This window comes from Desmodus rotundus, chromosome 4 (genome assembly GCF_022682495.2).
Source record: "Desmodus rotundus isolate HL8 chromosome 4, HLdesRot8A.1, whole genome shotgun sequence".
In the NCBI taxonomy this organism is placed as follows: Eukaryota; Metazoa; Chordata; class Mammalia; order Chiroptera; family Phyllostomidae; genus Desmodus; species Desmodus rotundus.
The window spans coordinates 84357979-84374287 of record NC_071390.1 but is presented as its reverse complement, the minus strand read 5'-3'; the positions used below and the strand labels follow the sequence as shown (position 1 = coordinate 84374287).

At 41.9% G+C, this 16309-nt stretch overlaps 1 protein-coding gene across 8 annotated transcripts in view; it reads right to left on the bottom strand.

The window, feature by feature from the left end:
- Positions 1–4713: 4713 nt before the first annotated feature.
- HERC3 (HECT and RLD domain containing E3 ubiquitin protein ligase 3) overlaps positions 4714–16309 on the bottom strand; it is a 106935-nt gene continuing 95339 nt past the window's right edge. For 5 of the 8 annotated variants that reach the window (XM_045183755.3, XM_024574863.4, XM_045183756.3 and 2 more), the window contains exons 24-26: positions 8322–8505; positions 7999–8101; positions 4714–6108 (exon numbers count right to left, since the gene is read on the bottom strand). In XM_045183755.3, coding sequence (XP_045039690.2) covers positions 5900–6108; positions 7999–8101; positions 8322–8505 — 496 coding nt within the window. In that variant the 3' untranslated portion in view covers positions 4714–5899. Of the gene's footprint in view, positions 6109–7987; positions 8102–8321; positions 8506–16309 lie in introns of all 8 variants that reach the window. The other 3 variants (XM_045183759.3, XM_045183761.3, XM_045183760.3) reach the window with 3 other exon arrangements.

Sequence of the window (16309 nt, the reverse complement as noted above, 5' to 3'; positions counted from 1 at the left end):
TCCTGTAAGTTTTGGTATGCTCTGTTTCCATTTTTGTTAGAATAAAGTTTTCTTGTTTTTTTTTACAGTAGTCACCGCCCTTATTCACAATTTCTTGGTTTCAGTTACCCGTGGTCAACGGTGGTCCAAAAACATTGAGTGGAAAATTTTAGAAATAAACAGTTTATAAGTTTTAAATTACATGCCATTCTGAGTAATATGATGAAATCTCACGCCGTCCTGCTCCATCCCACTTGGGACGTGAGCTAACCCTTTGTCTAGCACACTCACACTGTCCATGCTACTCGCCTACTAGGCACTTGGTAGCTGTCTTAGCCGTCAGATGCGCTTTCAAGGTGTTGCAGTGCTTGGGTTCTTTTACTTGATATTGGCCCCAAAGCACAAGAGTAGTGATGCTGGCAGCTAAGATGTGCCAACGAGAAGCTCTAAAGTGTGTGTATGTATAGGAAAAGACAGTGTATATAGGGTTTGGTACTTCCAGCCATTTCAGGCACCTACTAGGGGTCTTGGAACATGTTCCCCAGAGATAAGGAGGGGCCTGAGGGACTCTGATAATTGTTATTTCCTTCGTGATTTCTTCTTTGACCCATTGTTTATTCAGGAGTATTTTGGGTAATTTTCACATACTTGTGAATTTTCAGCTTTCTTTCTGTTACTGTTTTCTAGTTTCATACCATTGTGGTTGGAAAAGATATTTAGTATGATTTCAGTTTTCTAGAATTTACTAAAAGTTTTATTTGTGACTTCTTATATGACCTACCTTGGAGAGAATCCTGTGTGCATTTGAGAAGAATGTGTCCTACTGCTGTGTAATGTATTTGTTTAGCCCGTTTGATATAAAGCATGGTTCAGGTTCAATGTTTTTGTTGATTTTCTGTCTAGATGATCTAGCCATTGTTAAAAGTGGGCTAGAGCCCTGGCTGGTGCGGCTCAGTGGATTGAGCACCAGCCTGTGAACCAAAGGGTCGCTGGCTTGATTCCCAGTCAGGGCATGTTCCTGGGTTGTGGGCCAGGTCCCCAGTAGGGGGCGCATAAGAGGCAACCACACATTGCTGTTTCTCTCCATCTCTTTCTTCCTCCTTTCCCCTCTCTCTAGAAATAAGAGAATTAAAAATCTTTAAAAACATTTTTTTAAGTGGGCTAGAAAAGTGGGCTAAAAGTCGCCTGCTATTATTGTATTACTGTCTGTTTCTCCCTTTAGACCTGTTAGTATTTTCTTAATGTATTTAGGTGCCCCAAGGTCAGGTGCATATTATATTTACAGTTGTATCTTCGTGACAAATGGATACATTTGTAATTATATAATGACTTTCTTTGTCTTGTTACCATTTTGACTTAACATGTATTTTTTCTGATAGTTACCCCTACTCTCTTTTGGTTTTTACTTACATGAGTATCTTTTTCCTTCCTTTCCCTTTCAGCCTATGTGCATTCTTAAAGCTGAAATGAGTCTCTTGTAGGCAGCATATAATTGGGTCTTTAAAAAAAATCCATCCAGCTACTCTGCCTTTTATTTGAGAATTCAATCCATTTACATTTAATTATTGGTATGGATTTCTAATGCCATCTTATTGCTTCATCTATTTTGTAGTTTCTTTGTTCCTTCCTCCCTTGCTACCTTGCTTTGTGAATTGATGATTGTCCATAGAGGTATGCTTTGATTCCCTTCTCTTTATCTTTTGTGACTCTACTGTAAGATTTTTGTTTTATGGTTACCATGAGGCATCCATAAAACACTTTATAGCTGTAACAGTCTGTTTAATGCTGATAATAATTTACTCTTGATCGCACATAAAAACTCCACCCTTTTACTCCCCACTTTTGTTTTTGATGTCATAATTTACATGTTCTATATTGTGTATGCTTTAATAAATTATTGTGACTAGAACTATCTTTAATACTCTGTCCTTTAACCTTTATACTGAAGTGGTTAGCACATCCTATATTATAGTATTAGAGTATTCTGAATCTGACTATATACTTATCTTAACCAATGTGTGGTGCATTTTGTTTTCATGCTACTAATTAGAATCCTTTATTTCAGCTTGAAGAACTCCTTTCAGCTTTACTTCTAAGTCTGGTGGTGATGAGCTCTCTCAGCTTTTGCTAGGGAAAGTCTACCGTACCTTCATTCCTGAAGAACAACTTTGCTGGGTAAAGTACTTGGTTGGCAGGGATCTTTCCCCTCTCAGTACTTAAATATATCATTTCAATCTCTCTTGCCTGCAAGGTCTCTGCTGGAAAAATCTGCTGAGAGCCCTATGTAGGTTCCTTTGTATAAGATAATTTGTTTTTCTCTTTCTGCTTTAAAGTTCTGTTTATTTTAGAAAACTATGTTTTAGAGAAAAGCATGTGACTGAAATTTTGGAGTGCCTTTTGTTTTCATAAACTTGAGTGTCCAAATCTCTCACAGGTTTGAGTTCTCAGTCATCATTTCTTTAAATACGCTTTCTACCCCTTTCTCCTCTCTTCTCTGACTCCAGTGATATCCACATTGTTTCTCTTTAGTGTCCCGTAAGTCCTGAAGATATTTTTATTCCTTTTCATTCTTTTCTTTTCTTTTCACTCCTCTGATTGGATAAGTTCAATTGACTGTGTGCACACAACATGTGGGAGCTATTATAACTTTCAAAACCTTGGGACCCCTTTCTGTAGTTTAGACAAAGCTCGATTTTCTTACCTCTGTGGCAAAAATGTCCACACACCTGTTCCCTGGTTCAGTGTCAAACTATGACCCAAGTTCTTCCTAAGACTCCAGTAAAGTTATCCACTGTGCTATTGTGGTTCCTACAGGTCTGGTCTCACAGGGGTTGGCAAATCTTTTTCTGTAAAAGGCCAGATATTAATATGTTAGGCTTTAGAAGCCATACAATTTCTGTCTCATATCCTTCCTTTAAAAAACAACCTTCAACCCTTTAAATAATGTCAAACCCATTTTAGCTCATGGGCTCCAGTTTGCCAGCCCCTGATCGCCAGGATTATTAACAGAGGATGATTAAGTCCTGAAACAGCTTTCATGTGGAGTAGGTTAAGCTTTCGATTTGCTAAGTTGCCTGTGTTACCCTTTCAGTTGTCCAACAGTTTCATTAAATTGGTAGACAAATGAAACAGTGAAGAAACTTCCTAAGGTGCGCTGAAGAGGGAGGGCAAGTAGGTAGATAAATCCAGAAATACTCATCTGACGAGCCTTCTAAAGCAGTAAGTGATGAAGGGAAAACATAAAATACCCCAGGAAAGTCATACTGTTTTAGAAGCAGCACAGAATGTCACTCATGCAACAAATATTTAGAAGTATTTATGAGGCATCTCTGTGAGCAGGCACTGTTCCTGGTGATGGAATTTTAGAGTTCAAAGGACCTTAGGAATTATCTGGTCCAATGCCCTTACTTCATGGATGAAGATTCTAAGGCCCAGAAACTTAAAATAACTTGACTAGTTTCATTCAAAATTAAATGTGGCAGTCTTTTTTTTTTTTTTTGTCCTTCAAACTTGGCACTTATGTATGCTCTTAAATGTTCGTTGAATGCAACTTATTAATGGAAACCTACTATTCTCTTGACCACCTCTTTAAACCATCTATTAAACCTGGTAAAATAATACAGTATAACTGTTTTTAAAATCTATTGAAAAGCCCTTCCTGTCTTTGCTGCACGCTCACGCTTGCAGTGTGTGGAAGTGGGCTAATGAGCATCAGTCGCCCTGAGCAGCTCCCTCTCTCCTTTCCCAAAAGCCTGGCTCCATTGCCTCCGCATCCGCCCGTCTCTCTCCGCTCGTGCTGTCCCTTCTCTCGCCACTGCTGCCACCCTCGCTCTCTCCATGGCTGTCTTTCCGTTCTGCCCGTCCCACTTCATTTCTCCAAAAGTACCTGCATCCACATCTTTCTTCTTAAAACCAAGCTCAAGTCAGATCACTGCCTCCAACCCCACACCCCAAGGTTCTGGACATTTTCACAAATCTTACTTGACTATGAATTAAAGTTCCAATGCTTAGCCTGGTTCCTCAGACCAAGCCTACCTTCTTCCTCCCCTCATAGTCACCATTATTCCCGTTTCCTCTGATGCTCCCTGCACGCTGTTCCCGACCCTTCACTCGGTATGCCCCCAGCTTCAGGCCTTTGCGTTGGCCTTCCTCTCCATGGGCAACACCCTTTCATCCATCATAACCTGCAGAAACCCCACTGGTCCTGCACGTGCTCTGCCCCGGGCCCCTGCCCTGCTGCCCCCTCCATTTGCCCAGCACTTGCTTCTGCTTTCTGATGGCTGGAACCCAAGTTGACCTTCTAGTGTATCACTCGGGTGGATGGCTTAGTTCTTCTACTGAAAGTAAGTTACCCATTTTGCAAGTACAATAAGAAATCATTTTTTAAGTTAAAACACCAAATTTATTGCATAATATTGAACTATATGCACACACATAGAAAATAAACATTTCATATAACTGTATATCTTCTTTTTAATCTTGTATTATAAAGACTGAAAAACTACCAATTCAGCAATTGTAGTAAGTTTTAAAAACAAGAAACAAAAGCAAAAATCTACACTCCTTCATTGAGATTGATGCTATATCATGGCTCATAAATACTTTATTTTATATAAATATTTTCTCTAGTGACTAGGAATTTAAAATTAAGTTCACATGGATTCTTTGACCATATAGAATTCTCTTGCTCCATGGTGAAGAAAGTTGAGCGTGTCCTTATTTTTGAGATACATGTTTGCTTTAAACACAATCCCCCATGAAATCCCACTGTAAACATTTCATATGCAATAAACAAATTTCTATAATAAAGAATGTCCTCAAGTCTTAGTAATTAGGGCAGAAAAAATGAGTAGAAATTTTATAGTTTAAATAGAATTTCTTTTTTTACAAAGTAGACTGCATGCATCCAGTAGGAGAGAGGAGGAAGGGAGATCAAGTCAGGTAACAAATAATGGGACAAAGTGACAGGAAAATGAAGAAGGAGGGGAGGGAGAAGATAGGAAAATGAAAAAAGACAGGGAGGGAGGAAAGAGTAGTAGAGGACAGAGCAAGAAATTTATTATTTCTACTTTTCTTGGAGAAGATACTCTTAGAAAAAGTTAATTCTACTTGCTCCAAAAGCAAGGTGGGAGAAGAGGCTGGGCCTGTCGCCTCGCCTTATTGTCAAAGGAACTTGGCTGAGCAACAGAACCACCTTAGACTCAGCTGCCACGCTGAGCAGCTCTGCACATCTTCAAGGAGGCCCTGGAACAGGCAGAGCCGTGGAGAGATTGCTGATCTCTCAAGAACTTTTTAAAAAAGCAAGATAGGGTCACAAAGGCTCCCATAACTTCACAAGAGTTCAGCCAAAATAATGGACCTGGATTCAGTTTGCTGGAATTGGGCATTTCTGAAGTAGTCCTTTCTTGCTGAGTCCTTAGATTCGGCTACAACAAGCCAGGGGCATTTCCAAGGCTGCAGAGAGAGATGTTCTACGTATGCAGCTAAGAAAGGACAGATCAGTCGAAATCATTCTTGCAGAGGAGAATGACAACAGAAGGAAGGACAGGAAGCAGTGTGAGGAAAATCAGGACTGAGAGACATTTGGGAAATGAGAGTTTAAAGATCCGCTGCCATTTCATCCAGCGGAGTGCAACATATTCACAAGTGCAAGGAGCACTCGGTGATTTCGTTGAAGAACAAAACACCTCTCATACAAGAGCCAACTTTTCACCTCATCCCCAACCCCTGATTTTTCGAGAAGGTTGCTTACTGTGTACAACCCCAGAAATACATCAACCAGGTTCAGGATTCAAAAGTTCCCTAACCCGCTTATGCAATGAAAAAATAGAACTCACTCCCCATGATTTTCTGTATAGGCCTCAATGTGGACACTGAGGAAGGAAGGGGAATCTGGGGCCACCTGGGGAGATGGGGGGGCTCAGGCCAAACTAAACCCCTCGTAGTTGTCCAGGGCCTGGGTCAGCCGCGCACTCAGGATCTCTTTGCTGCTGTACTTGGGAAGGTCAAGAAGGTTGTAGCAAGTGTGGGCGACAGGCAAGTACTCCTCTCCACTGGCTGTGGACTGGATGACGATCTGCAGGCTCGCCATGCCATAGATGGGGATCCGGTCGCTGCCTGTCAGGAACACTGGGGAGAAAGGGAATTGGCATTACCGGCTCCACCCACAGGGACCTGCCGGCTTCTCCCAGCAATCTGCCCGCGAAAAGAGAGGAAAGCGTGACACCATGTGGCCTGTGAGAGAAGTGCAATCACTTTTATGTGCCAATAAGTGTATCATTAATATTAATACATGCTCATTCATATGAAGTAAGAGACTGTCTTTCAAATCCTCTCTTCTGGCTTTCTATGAATGAAAATTCTATACTACTCACTGGCTAATTTGGGACCCTGATTATACAGACACGAATAATCCACGCAAGGCTCAAAACGCCCTCAGTCAAACATATGCCCTTATACACGTTATGAGCCTCTCCAACTGTCAGAGAGGAAAGGGCCTACTGGCACCAGAGAAGAGCAGCTGGCCTCGGGGAACGGGGAACCGGGACCCGGGACCCAGGAAGCGGCGCTGTGCCTGACCTCGAAGTCTGCTCACGTCTGAGGTGTCTGGTGCTTATACCACCTTGGCCAGTGGATTTCCATTTGGGGTCTGTTTGCTCTCCTTTTCCTATCTCTCTCTCTCCATGTTTCTTAACAAGAACTGACAGTGACATTATGTAAGACATTTCACTCTTGTGACATACACTGTGACTTGGCAGAAAGGGAGGGAGATGAACCCAGCTGTCCTTCCCTGTTTTCTAACACTAGAAAACTTCTCCGGGTGGAATTGCCGAACATCGCACATGATAGCACTAGTCAGGGGCACTTTCAAATCACCTGCCACTGACTGAAACTGTAATATGTAAACATTCTTGCCAAAATCTATAGGGTTAATAAAATTTTCTGTACATCGAAGGGTCTCTGAACAGAAAAAATGTCTGCTTTTAAGGAAATCCCTAGGATCGAGAACAGGCTTCTCTCGATTGTCACGGCCCTACAAGCTCCCCGGGCAAACCTTAACCTGTCACTGGACTCTCAGGCCATTACTTCTCGAGAGCAGAGATACCTGTGCGGTGGAGAAGCGGGGCTCTCCTTAAGCAAAGATCCCATGTCCTCTCGTCCCTGCTCCACAGGAGCGGGAGAATCTGGAGTAAATCAAGCATTATTACTATATGCTCATTCTTATAAAGCAAAAGAGACTGCCTTTTTTCAAATCCTTTTTTTTTAATATGGATAAAAATTTTATACTATTCACTGGCTAATTTCTAACCTTGATTATACACTGACACAAATATTTTGATTCTTAAAAGGCTGAATATAAATTAGACCTCCTGCTCCTCTCCAGATGCCTTTTCCCTTTTTATTCCTTTTTATATGAATAATTCCTTTTATATGAAATGTCCAGAAAAGGCAAATCCAGAGACAGAAAGCAGATTGGTGAGGCAGGAACAATTGGGGAATGGTTGCTAATGGTACGGGCCACCTTATTGAGGTGATGAACATGGTCTAAAATTGCTAGTTTTGCAACCCAGTGAATATACTACAAACCACTGAATGGTGCACTTTGAATGGGTGAATTGTGTGGTATATGAATTATGCCACAATTGTAAAGCTATTATAAATCACATCTCCCAAGTTACATTGGCAAATGATACTTCGTAATATGTTCAAAAGGCTAGAGAGAGAGAGAAGGGAAGTTAATCCAGTCAGACTGCATCAGTGTGATACAGGAATCACTAACATAAAAATAACTAGTGTTTTTAGAGTAACTGAAGATTGCTCCTTTTCTTTCTTTCAGACAGCCCCCCCTCTTAGGCAACAACTATGGATTAACGGCCTGTGTAGCACCTGGGATAGCATTAAGACCAAAGTAGACACGTTTATTTACTGATTGCCATTCAGAAGAGTTAGAACTTCACCTATAGAGTCTATCACCCTACACCACACCCAAAAGTAAACTGTGGACAACCTGATACTCACGGAGAAACTTCTTCTTCTTTTCCAATGGAAACTCATGAAATGTTTCCCAAAACAGTTTCACAGTGGGATGTGTGGCTGAGTAATCCCCCTTGTAGACGGCAGTCTGCCCCGAAAGACAAAAAGGAGAAAAGTCTTACAGAAGAAGATTATGGTGGATATTTTACATACAGCTTGCATTTGAGAGTAAGAAATAACCACTAAGGTGCAGGAGGCCTCCACATCCCACTGAAGCACATGTGCTTCGAAGGAGACCAGGCCCTGGGCACACCTGCCGAGGCCGCTGCTGCTTCCTTGGAGGGAAGCGACAGCACTTTTATGCTTACCTCTTCTAGCTCCTCCCAGTTGTAGTTGCTATTGCCCACCATCATGGCCCTCAATTCCGAAGGCTGGAAGAGCTCAAGCACTTTGCCACCACACACCTTTAGGAAGCCGCTGGAGAATGCTGTGTACCCTTCGTGAACTGAGATTTGGAAGATATAATTCACGTAGGCATCCACAAACTCCTGCCTGTCAGAAAACCAAAGAAACAGAATATGCTTAGCCCAGAGTCTTGTAGAGTTTATCCAGTTCCCCCTTTTACACTGAGGTTGCAAGTGATGAAAATGGAATTTCATCAAATTTTCTTACCAGGAGGCACCCTGAGGCACTGAGTAGGTCACGGCCCAGCCCCAGGGTTCTGACAAAGAGTGTAGGGCCGTCTGGTGGCCGGGAAGGCAGGGAGGAAGCGGGAGGAGGCCAGGGAGGCAGAACCATACCGTTGACTGTTTTACCTGAGGCACTCACTCCAGTTTTCATCTTGTTTATGGCCCTGCTTAAAATTTAGTTTAGAATAAAAACCCTTTCTCTGCTTAAAAGAAAAAAGACCAAGATAATGGTTCTAGGCTATCCACCCCCCTTCAGAAATGAACAAAGCTAAATCATCTGATACTTGTATCTTCACCTATCTGAAAGGTAATGTCATACCTCCTTTCTACAAATCTCTTAACCACCTCTGGAAAGACCTGTCATACGATGGCTCCCTCTCACTAATGGTCCGTCAACGAAGAGACAGCAGTGAATGCCCACTTCACCCACCGGACTGGAGTAAGTTTAAAAGTCAGAGAATACTGGTGTGATGTTATTAGCTCGTACAAAGCTAATGGAAAGGTCAGCTATGAAATGACAATGGGAATCATGTGGAAATAAACAAAAATTGAGAAAAGCAATTTGTTCAGAATTTGCTATAGCAAAGGAGTCAGCCACTGTCGTTTACATTTTAGCAGAGACTCAAAACAGCAGAAGGTGGGAATGCTTTAAAGTGGAAAAAGGGGAAGGCTTCAGGGACACCGACGGGAGGCTGTCCGCACAGAGAAGCTGTAGGCGGACTAAGTAGAAGCGAGCATCCTATGTGATTGGTTAGGGGTGCATATTCTGCTTTTCCTTTCTTTGGGGTGACCGTTAATTAAGGTATAATCAATACTTAACCTAGTATTACTGTCACATATATAACACAATGATTCGATGATGGTGTGCATTGTGAAATGATGACAATAATAATTCCAGTTAATATCCATGGCCACACAGAGTTACAAGTTGCTTTTCCCCTTGGGATAAGAAATGTTAAGATCTACTGTCTTAGAAACTTTCAAATATGCCCACTTTGGTTTTTTCTGATTGGTTCTAAATTAGAAGAAGCTGTCAGTTATTAGTCAAGTCTTGGCCATTGGTGCCAACGGCTACGAAGTTATTGAGAGAGACAGCAGGCTGGCTTCCTGGGCTGCATATTGTAGGTAACGGTTGGTTCCGAGGCAGGTGTTTGCAGGTGAGAGTCCTGTTACTGTATACGATCTGGCCATTGCTGCATGCATATGCAGTCTCTCACTGTTCAGTCTCTCCTAGTCAGTCATGTTCAGTCTCTCCCTAGTGGGAACGTAAACTGCACAATGCGACACGCACATCTGGGAGAGAAAGCTGCCAGCAGCTCTAAGAGTTGAAACGATAAATACCCTCTGGCCCAGCTGCTCTACTACCAGGAGGATGACACGGAGAGAGTCTCGCGTGAGTGCACAAGACGACGAGTACCGGGGCGCTCGCTGCAGCATTTTCTTGTAATATGGTGAAACGGGAGAATGAATAGCCTCCAACATGAGAATGGATAAAGAAAGATGGTATAGTTGTATGATAAAACCGTAACATAGAGCACTGGAATAGAATTAACTAGATCAACAGTTATCAGAATGAAGAGAATGGCAGGAACAATGCTGAGTGAAAACTTTTTAAATGTTAGGTATAACATGATAGCATTTATTTAAGTTGTTTTTTAACACTTAAAACAACGCTACCTATAAGAGGCAGCGGTGCAGCCATTCAGAGCTTGTGACCCTGGGCAAGTTACTCAATCTCTGTACCTCAGTCTCTTCATCTGTAAAATGGAGAGAACAAGAGTAAGTAACTCATGGAACTATTATAAAAAATAAATTAATATATTTAAACCTCTTAGAACCAAAGCTGTTTTGTAAACGTTAGCAATTATTATTATATTGTTTATGGACAAGAGATTTTATTTATGCACATGAAATTGTATTTACAATGTATACAATTGTGTGTTAATTTTTAAAAATGAAAGCATTATTGTAAAGAGATGTTTGTACTACCACACATACTGAATACAAAAGTATAGAAACGTGAAGGAAAGTGTGAAATTCATAGTAAGAACTCTGTCTGCGTAAGGAAGGGAAATGGGAAGAGGAAAACAGGATTGAGGGGATGTAGAGAAAATTTCAGTGGTATCAGGAATTTTTTCTTTTATTAAAAAATCTAAAGAAAATACTATTTGTTTTTTCTGGATCATAGATATAAAGATGCCTGCCATATTATTCTTTGCACTTCTCTGTATTTAAATTTTTTTCTAAAAATTAAAAAGAATCAGACAACTGCATGCAAAAGAATGAAACTGGACCCCTACCTTATACCATATACAAAAATCAACTCAAAATGGATTAAAAACTTGCATTTAAGACCTGAAACCATAATACTTCTAGAAGAAAACATATGGGTAAGCTACTTAATGTGGTCTGGGCAATGATTTTTTTGGATTTTACACCAAAAGCAGCAAAAATAAACAAGTAGGACTACATCACACTAAAACACTTCTGCACAACCAAGGAAACCATCAACAAAATGAAAAGGCCACCTACTGAGTGGGAAAGCATTTGCAAATCATGTACTCGTAAGGGATTAATATTCACAATATATAAAGATTGCACTCAACTCAAAACAGACCCCTAACGATCCGATTTTAAAATGGAGAGACGAACCAGACAGACATTTTCCAAGGTTCCATACAGATGCCAACAGGAACATGAAAAGGTACACAACATCACCAGTCATTAGCAAAATGCAAATTAAAACCACAACGGGGTATCACCTCACACCTGTTAGAACGCTGTCATCAAGAAGACAAAAAAATCACAAGTGCTGGTGAGGGCGTGGAGAAAAGGGAACCCTTCAGCACTGTGTGGGGGAATGCAAACTGGTATAGCCACTTTGGAAAACGATACGGATGTTCTTCAAAAAATTAAAAACAAAACTACCATATGATGCAGCAATTTCACTTCTGGGCATTTATCCAGAGGAAACAAAAGCACTGTGACAAAGAGATAGTGGCACCTCCATGCTCCCTGCAGCATTAGCCACAACAGCCAGGATGTGGAACGACCTAAGTGCTCATCAGCAGATGAGTAGATACAGACAATGTGTTGCATACAAAATGCAACGTTCTTAAGCCATAAAAAGGAGGAGGTCCTGTGACATGCAACTACGACATGGACAGACCTGGAGGGCACGATGCTAAGGGAAATAAGGCAGAGAAAGACAGATACCACATGGTTTCATTTATATGTGGAATCATAAAAAACCAACCACCACCACATCACAGATACAGAGAACAGATCAGCAGTTGCCAGAGTGAAGGGGTGAGTGATAGGGGTGCAGACGGTCTAAAGGAATAAACTTCCACTTAGAAAATAAGTCCTGCGGATGTACCGTGCAGCGTGTACTGTTAACAACACTGTATTGCGTATCTGAAAGTTGTTAAGAGAGTAAATCTTAAAAGCTCTGGTCGGAAGAAAAAAATTCGTAACTGTGGTGATGGATTTTGACTAAACTTATTGTGATGATCATTTTGCAATATATACATATTACAAGTCAGTATGTCGTATACCGAAAACTAACACAATGATTTATGTCAATTATATCTAAATAAAATAATAATTTTTTAAAAATCTGACATCATAAAGATACATACTTTCCACTTCTCCTTCACTGTACTATAATACTCCATTAACCACATTTGAACATCTTAGGTTTCCTCCAAGCCAACAATTTTTACACAGTCACCATGCACACGAACAACTAACCAACAGGCAGTGTGATACAGTGGATCAGCTGGGCGAGCAGGTTGAAATCCAGCCTCTGCCATCTTCTGCACACACAAAAGCCTCTCTTTTCTCATCTTAAAAAGGGATAAATGGTCAGTTTTAAAAATAAAAGCCACTAATTTAATAAAGACTATTGTACATGTTAACCATCGATGCTAAAAGTTTCTCACAGCATACAATGCCCTAATTTCCTGAGACCCATTAGGCAAAGATAGTATCATTTTTCTGGTACAACTACCTAAGCCAGGTATCATCAACATGATTTTTTTATTAGAGGCAGCAATGGCTAATTTTATGTACCAACGTAGCTAGGCTGTGGTACCCAGTTGTTTGGTCAAACACCAGTCTCAATGTTGCTGTGAAGGTGTTTAACATTTTTTTAATTTTTATTTTTTTTAATTCTCACCCAAGGATATGTTTATTGATTTCAGAGAGAGGAAGGGAGGGAGCAAGAGAGAGAAAGAGAGAGAGAGAGAGAGACATCGATGTGAGAGAGAAACATCGATCAGTAACCTCCCGTACGCCTCCTGACCCGGGATCAAACCCACACCCTAGGTACGTGCCCTGACTGGGAATCAAACCCACAACGTTTTGGTGTACTGGATGATGTCCCAACTGAACCACCCGGCCAGGGCCTCAGGACATGAAGGTGTTTTTTAGATGTAATTAACATTTATTGATTGATTGATTGAAAGAGGGGAAGGGAGGGAGAAAAGGAGAGAGAGAAACATCAATGTGCAAGAGAAACACCAATCAGTTGCTCTTGCACGCGCCCAACCTGGGGCCAGGCCCGCAATCCAGGCATGTGCACTGACCAGAAATCAAACCAGTGACCTTTCACTTTTTAGGATAAAGTTCAACCAGCTGAGCCATGCAGGTTAGGGCTAGACATAATTAACTTTTAGATCAGTAGACTTCAAGTAAAAGAGATTATTCTTCATGATGTTGGTGGGCCTCATCCAAAGAGCTGAAGGCCGTAAAAGACTGAAAAGAAAACCTCCAAAGAGGGAGGAATTTGACCCCAGACTACCTTCGAACTCACGACTACAACTATTACTGCCAGTACTGCTACCTTGCCAGCCTGCCCTGCAGAATTCGGATTGGTCAGCTCTACAACCATGTGATCAGATTCCTCAACATTTTCGATGATGAGAGAGAGTGAGAGACAGGGAGGGAGGACGGAAAGAAAGCAGGCCCTGACAAATACAGCTTTTGGTACCAGAAGTGGGATACTACAATACCAAGCACCTCAAAATGTGGAAGTGAGTTTGGACCCATGTGAATTGCCTGGGAGACCAATAAGGGTTTTGAGAATTTTACAGAAACACTGCCAGCTTGCACTGAAGGGACAGAGGTGGGACGAAATGAAGGAAGGCAGGAAGGCTGGCTGACTCATGGGATCGCACAGGTATAAAATGAGCCAACAGAGCTAACTGGCTGCAAACAGGTGCTGCTTTCAAGAAAAGGGAAGAATAACCCCAAAGACAGACTGCAGTCCAGCAGGGTAACTATCACCATGGACACAGGTCCAGGAACAGGGCCACCACCCCAGCAGGCCAGAGGACAGCACAGAGCCAAAGAGGAGTATTCTCCAAGCCTCTAATGAAATTTACCCTGCTAGGTTTTGGATTTGCTTGGGACTGGTAACCCCTTCTACCCCTTCTGACTACTTCCTATCAGAATGGGAATGTGTATCCTATGCTTGTCCCACCACTGCATCTGGAAGCAGATAACTGTCTGGTTCAGAGGTTCGCAGCTGTAGACTTTTGCCTCAGGATGAATCAAAACCAGAGTCTCACCCATACCTGATTTAAATGATATATTAGAGCTCCCCAGTCAGACAAAACCAGTACTATGTATGAATGTGTGTATATACATATACACATATATACATATTTATGTATCCACATGTTAGAGAAAGAGAGAGATTATAAAGAATTAGCCCATGCAGTTATGGAGACTGATAAACCCCAAGATCCATAGTCAGCGAGCTAGAGACCCAGGAGAGCTGATGGTGTAGTTCTAGCCCAAACGCAGACAGGCTTGAGGCCAGGAAGGGCTGATGTTTCTGTAAGAGTCTGAAGACAAGAGAAAACTGATGTCCCTGCTCAAAGGCAGTCAGGCAGCAGAGAACCTCTTCCTCAGCCTTTCTGTTCTATTCAGGCCTTCAGCTCATTGGATGAGACCCACACTCATCAAGGAGGGCAATTTGCTTTACTCAGATGTTAATCTCATCCAGAGACACCCTCACCCAGAGTAATGTCTGACCAAATATCCGGGCACCTCATAGCTCAGTCAAGTTCCCAAATAAAATTAACCATCGCAGATGAGACTTTGGACTTAAAAGTTGATGCTGGAATGGGTTAAAACTTTGGAGGATGTTAGAATGGGGTGAGTGTATTTTACAGATGAAGGACATGAATTTGGGAGGGCTAAAGGGTGGAGTGTTATGGGTTGAACTGTGCCCCCCTAAAATTCATACATTAAAACCCTAATCCCAGTACCTCAGAAAGTGGCCTTGCTTGGAGATAGGATCTTTACAGAGGTGATCAAGTTGAAATGAGGTTATCAGGGCAGGCTCCAATCTGATATAACTGGTGTCCTTACAACAAGGGGAAATTGGACACAGAGACATGCATGGGGGGAAGAGACCTAAGGAAGAGACATCCGCAAGCCAAGAGAGGCCTGGAATTGTTCCTTCCCTCAGGGAAAATAAACAAACACAAAAAACAAAACACTGCCGACACCTTGATTTTGGACTTCTAGCCTCCAGAATTATGAGACAATAAATTTCTGTTGTTACTAAGTGGTAACAGAGGACCACTTTGTTACCAGCCCTAGTAAACTAATACATAGGCTCTAATCTCTACCTTTCAATTAGTATTATTTGCAACACTAATTTTTCTTTGATAAATGATCATTAATGGTCATAGAGTGTTTACTAAATGCTGTTCATTACAATAAGTTCTTAGATATACACTATCACAGTGAATATTCAAAATTAACCCTCTGAATAAGTTTATGGGATGAGGACTCCTGGACAAGATGGAGGTGTAGGTAGACACACTGTGCCTCCTTGCACAACCAAAAGAAGGACAACAACAAATTAAAAAACAAAAAATAACCAGAACTGTTAGAAAATCGAACTATATGGAAGTTTGACAACCAAGGAGTTCAAGAATAAACATTCATCCAGAACAGTAGGAAAGGCGGAGACAAGCAGCCAGGTGGAGAGGACTCAGAGCAAGGCAGCAGCTGGAAGACAGGGTGAGGCGGGGGCTGGCAGAGCGGGTGGTCCCACATTTCCATGTGAATAAACCGGGAGGAACAACTGGGGAGTAAGACATACCATGCAACCCAGGGTTCCAGTGCAGGGAAATAAAGCCTCAAATCCTCTGACTGAAAAATCCTGTGAGGCACGAGGAGAAACTCGCAGCCTCACAGGAGAGTTCATTGGAGCGGCCCACAGGGTCCTAGAACATACACAAACCCACCCACCTGGGAATCAGCACCAGAAGGGCCCAATTTGCTTGTGGGTAGTGGGGGCAAGTGACTGAAAACCAGCAGAGAGCAGAGCAAGCAGGACTGTTCCCTCTCGGACCCTTCCTCCACATACAGCGTCACACTGCAGCGAGGTGGGTTGCCCGGCCCTGGTGAACACCTAACGCTCTGCCCCTTACTACATAACAGGCATGCTGAGGCAAAAAAAAAAAAAAAAAAAAAAATGGCCCACATGAAAGAACAGATCAAAGCTCCAGAAAAAATACAACCAAGAGATGAAGAGATAGCCAACCCATCAGATGCACAGTTCAAAACAGTGCTAATCAGGATGCTCACAGAAATGGTTGAGTATGGTTGAAAAATAGAGGAAAAAGTGAAGACTATGAAAAGTG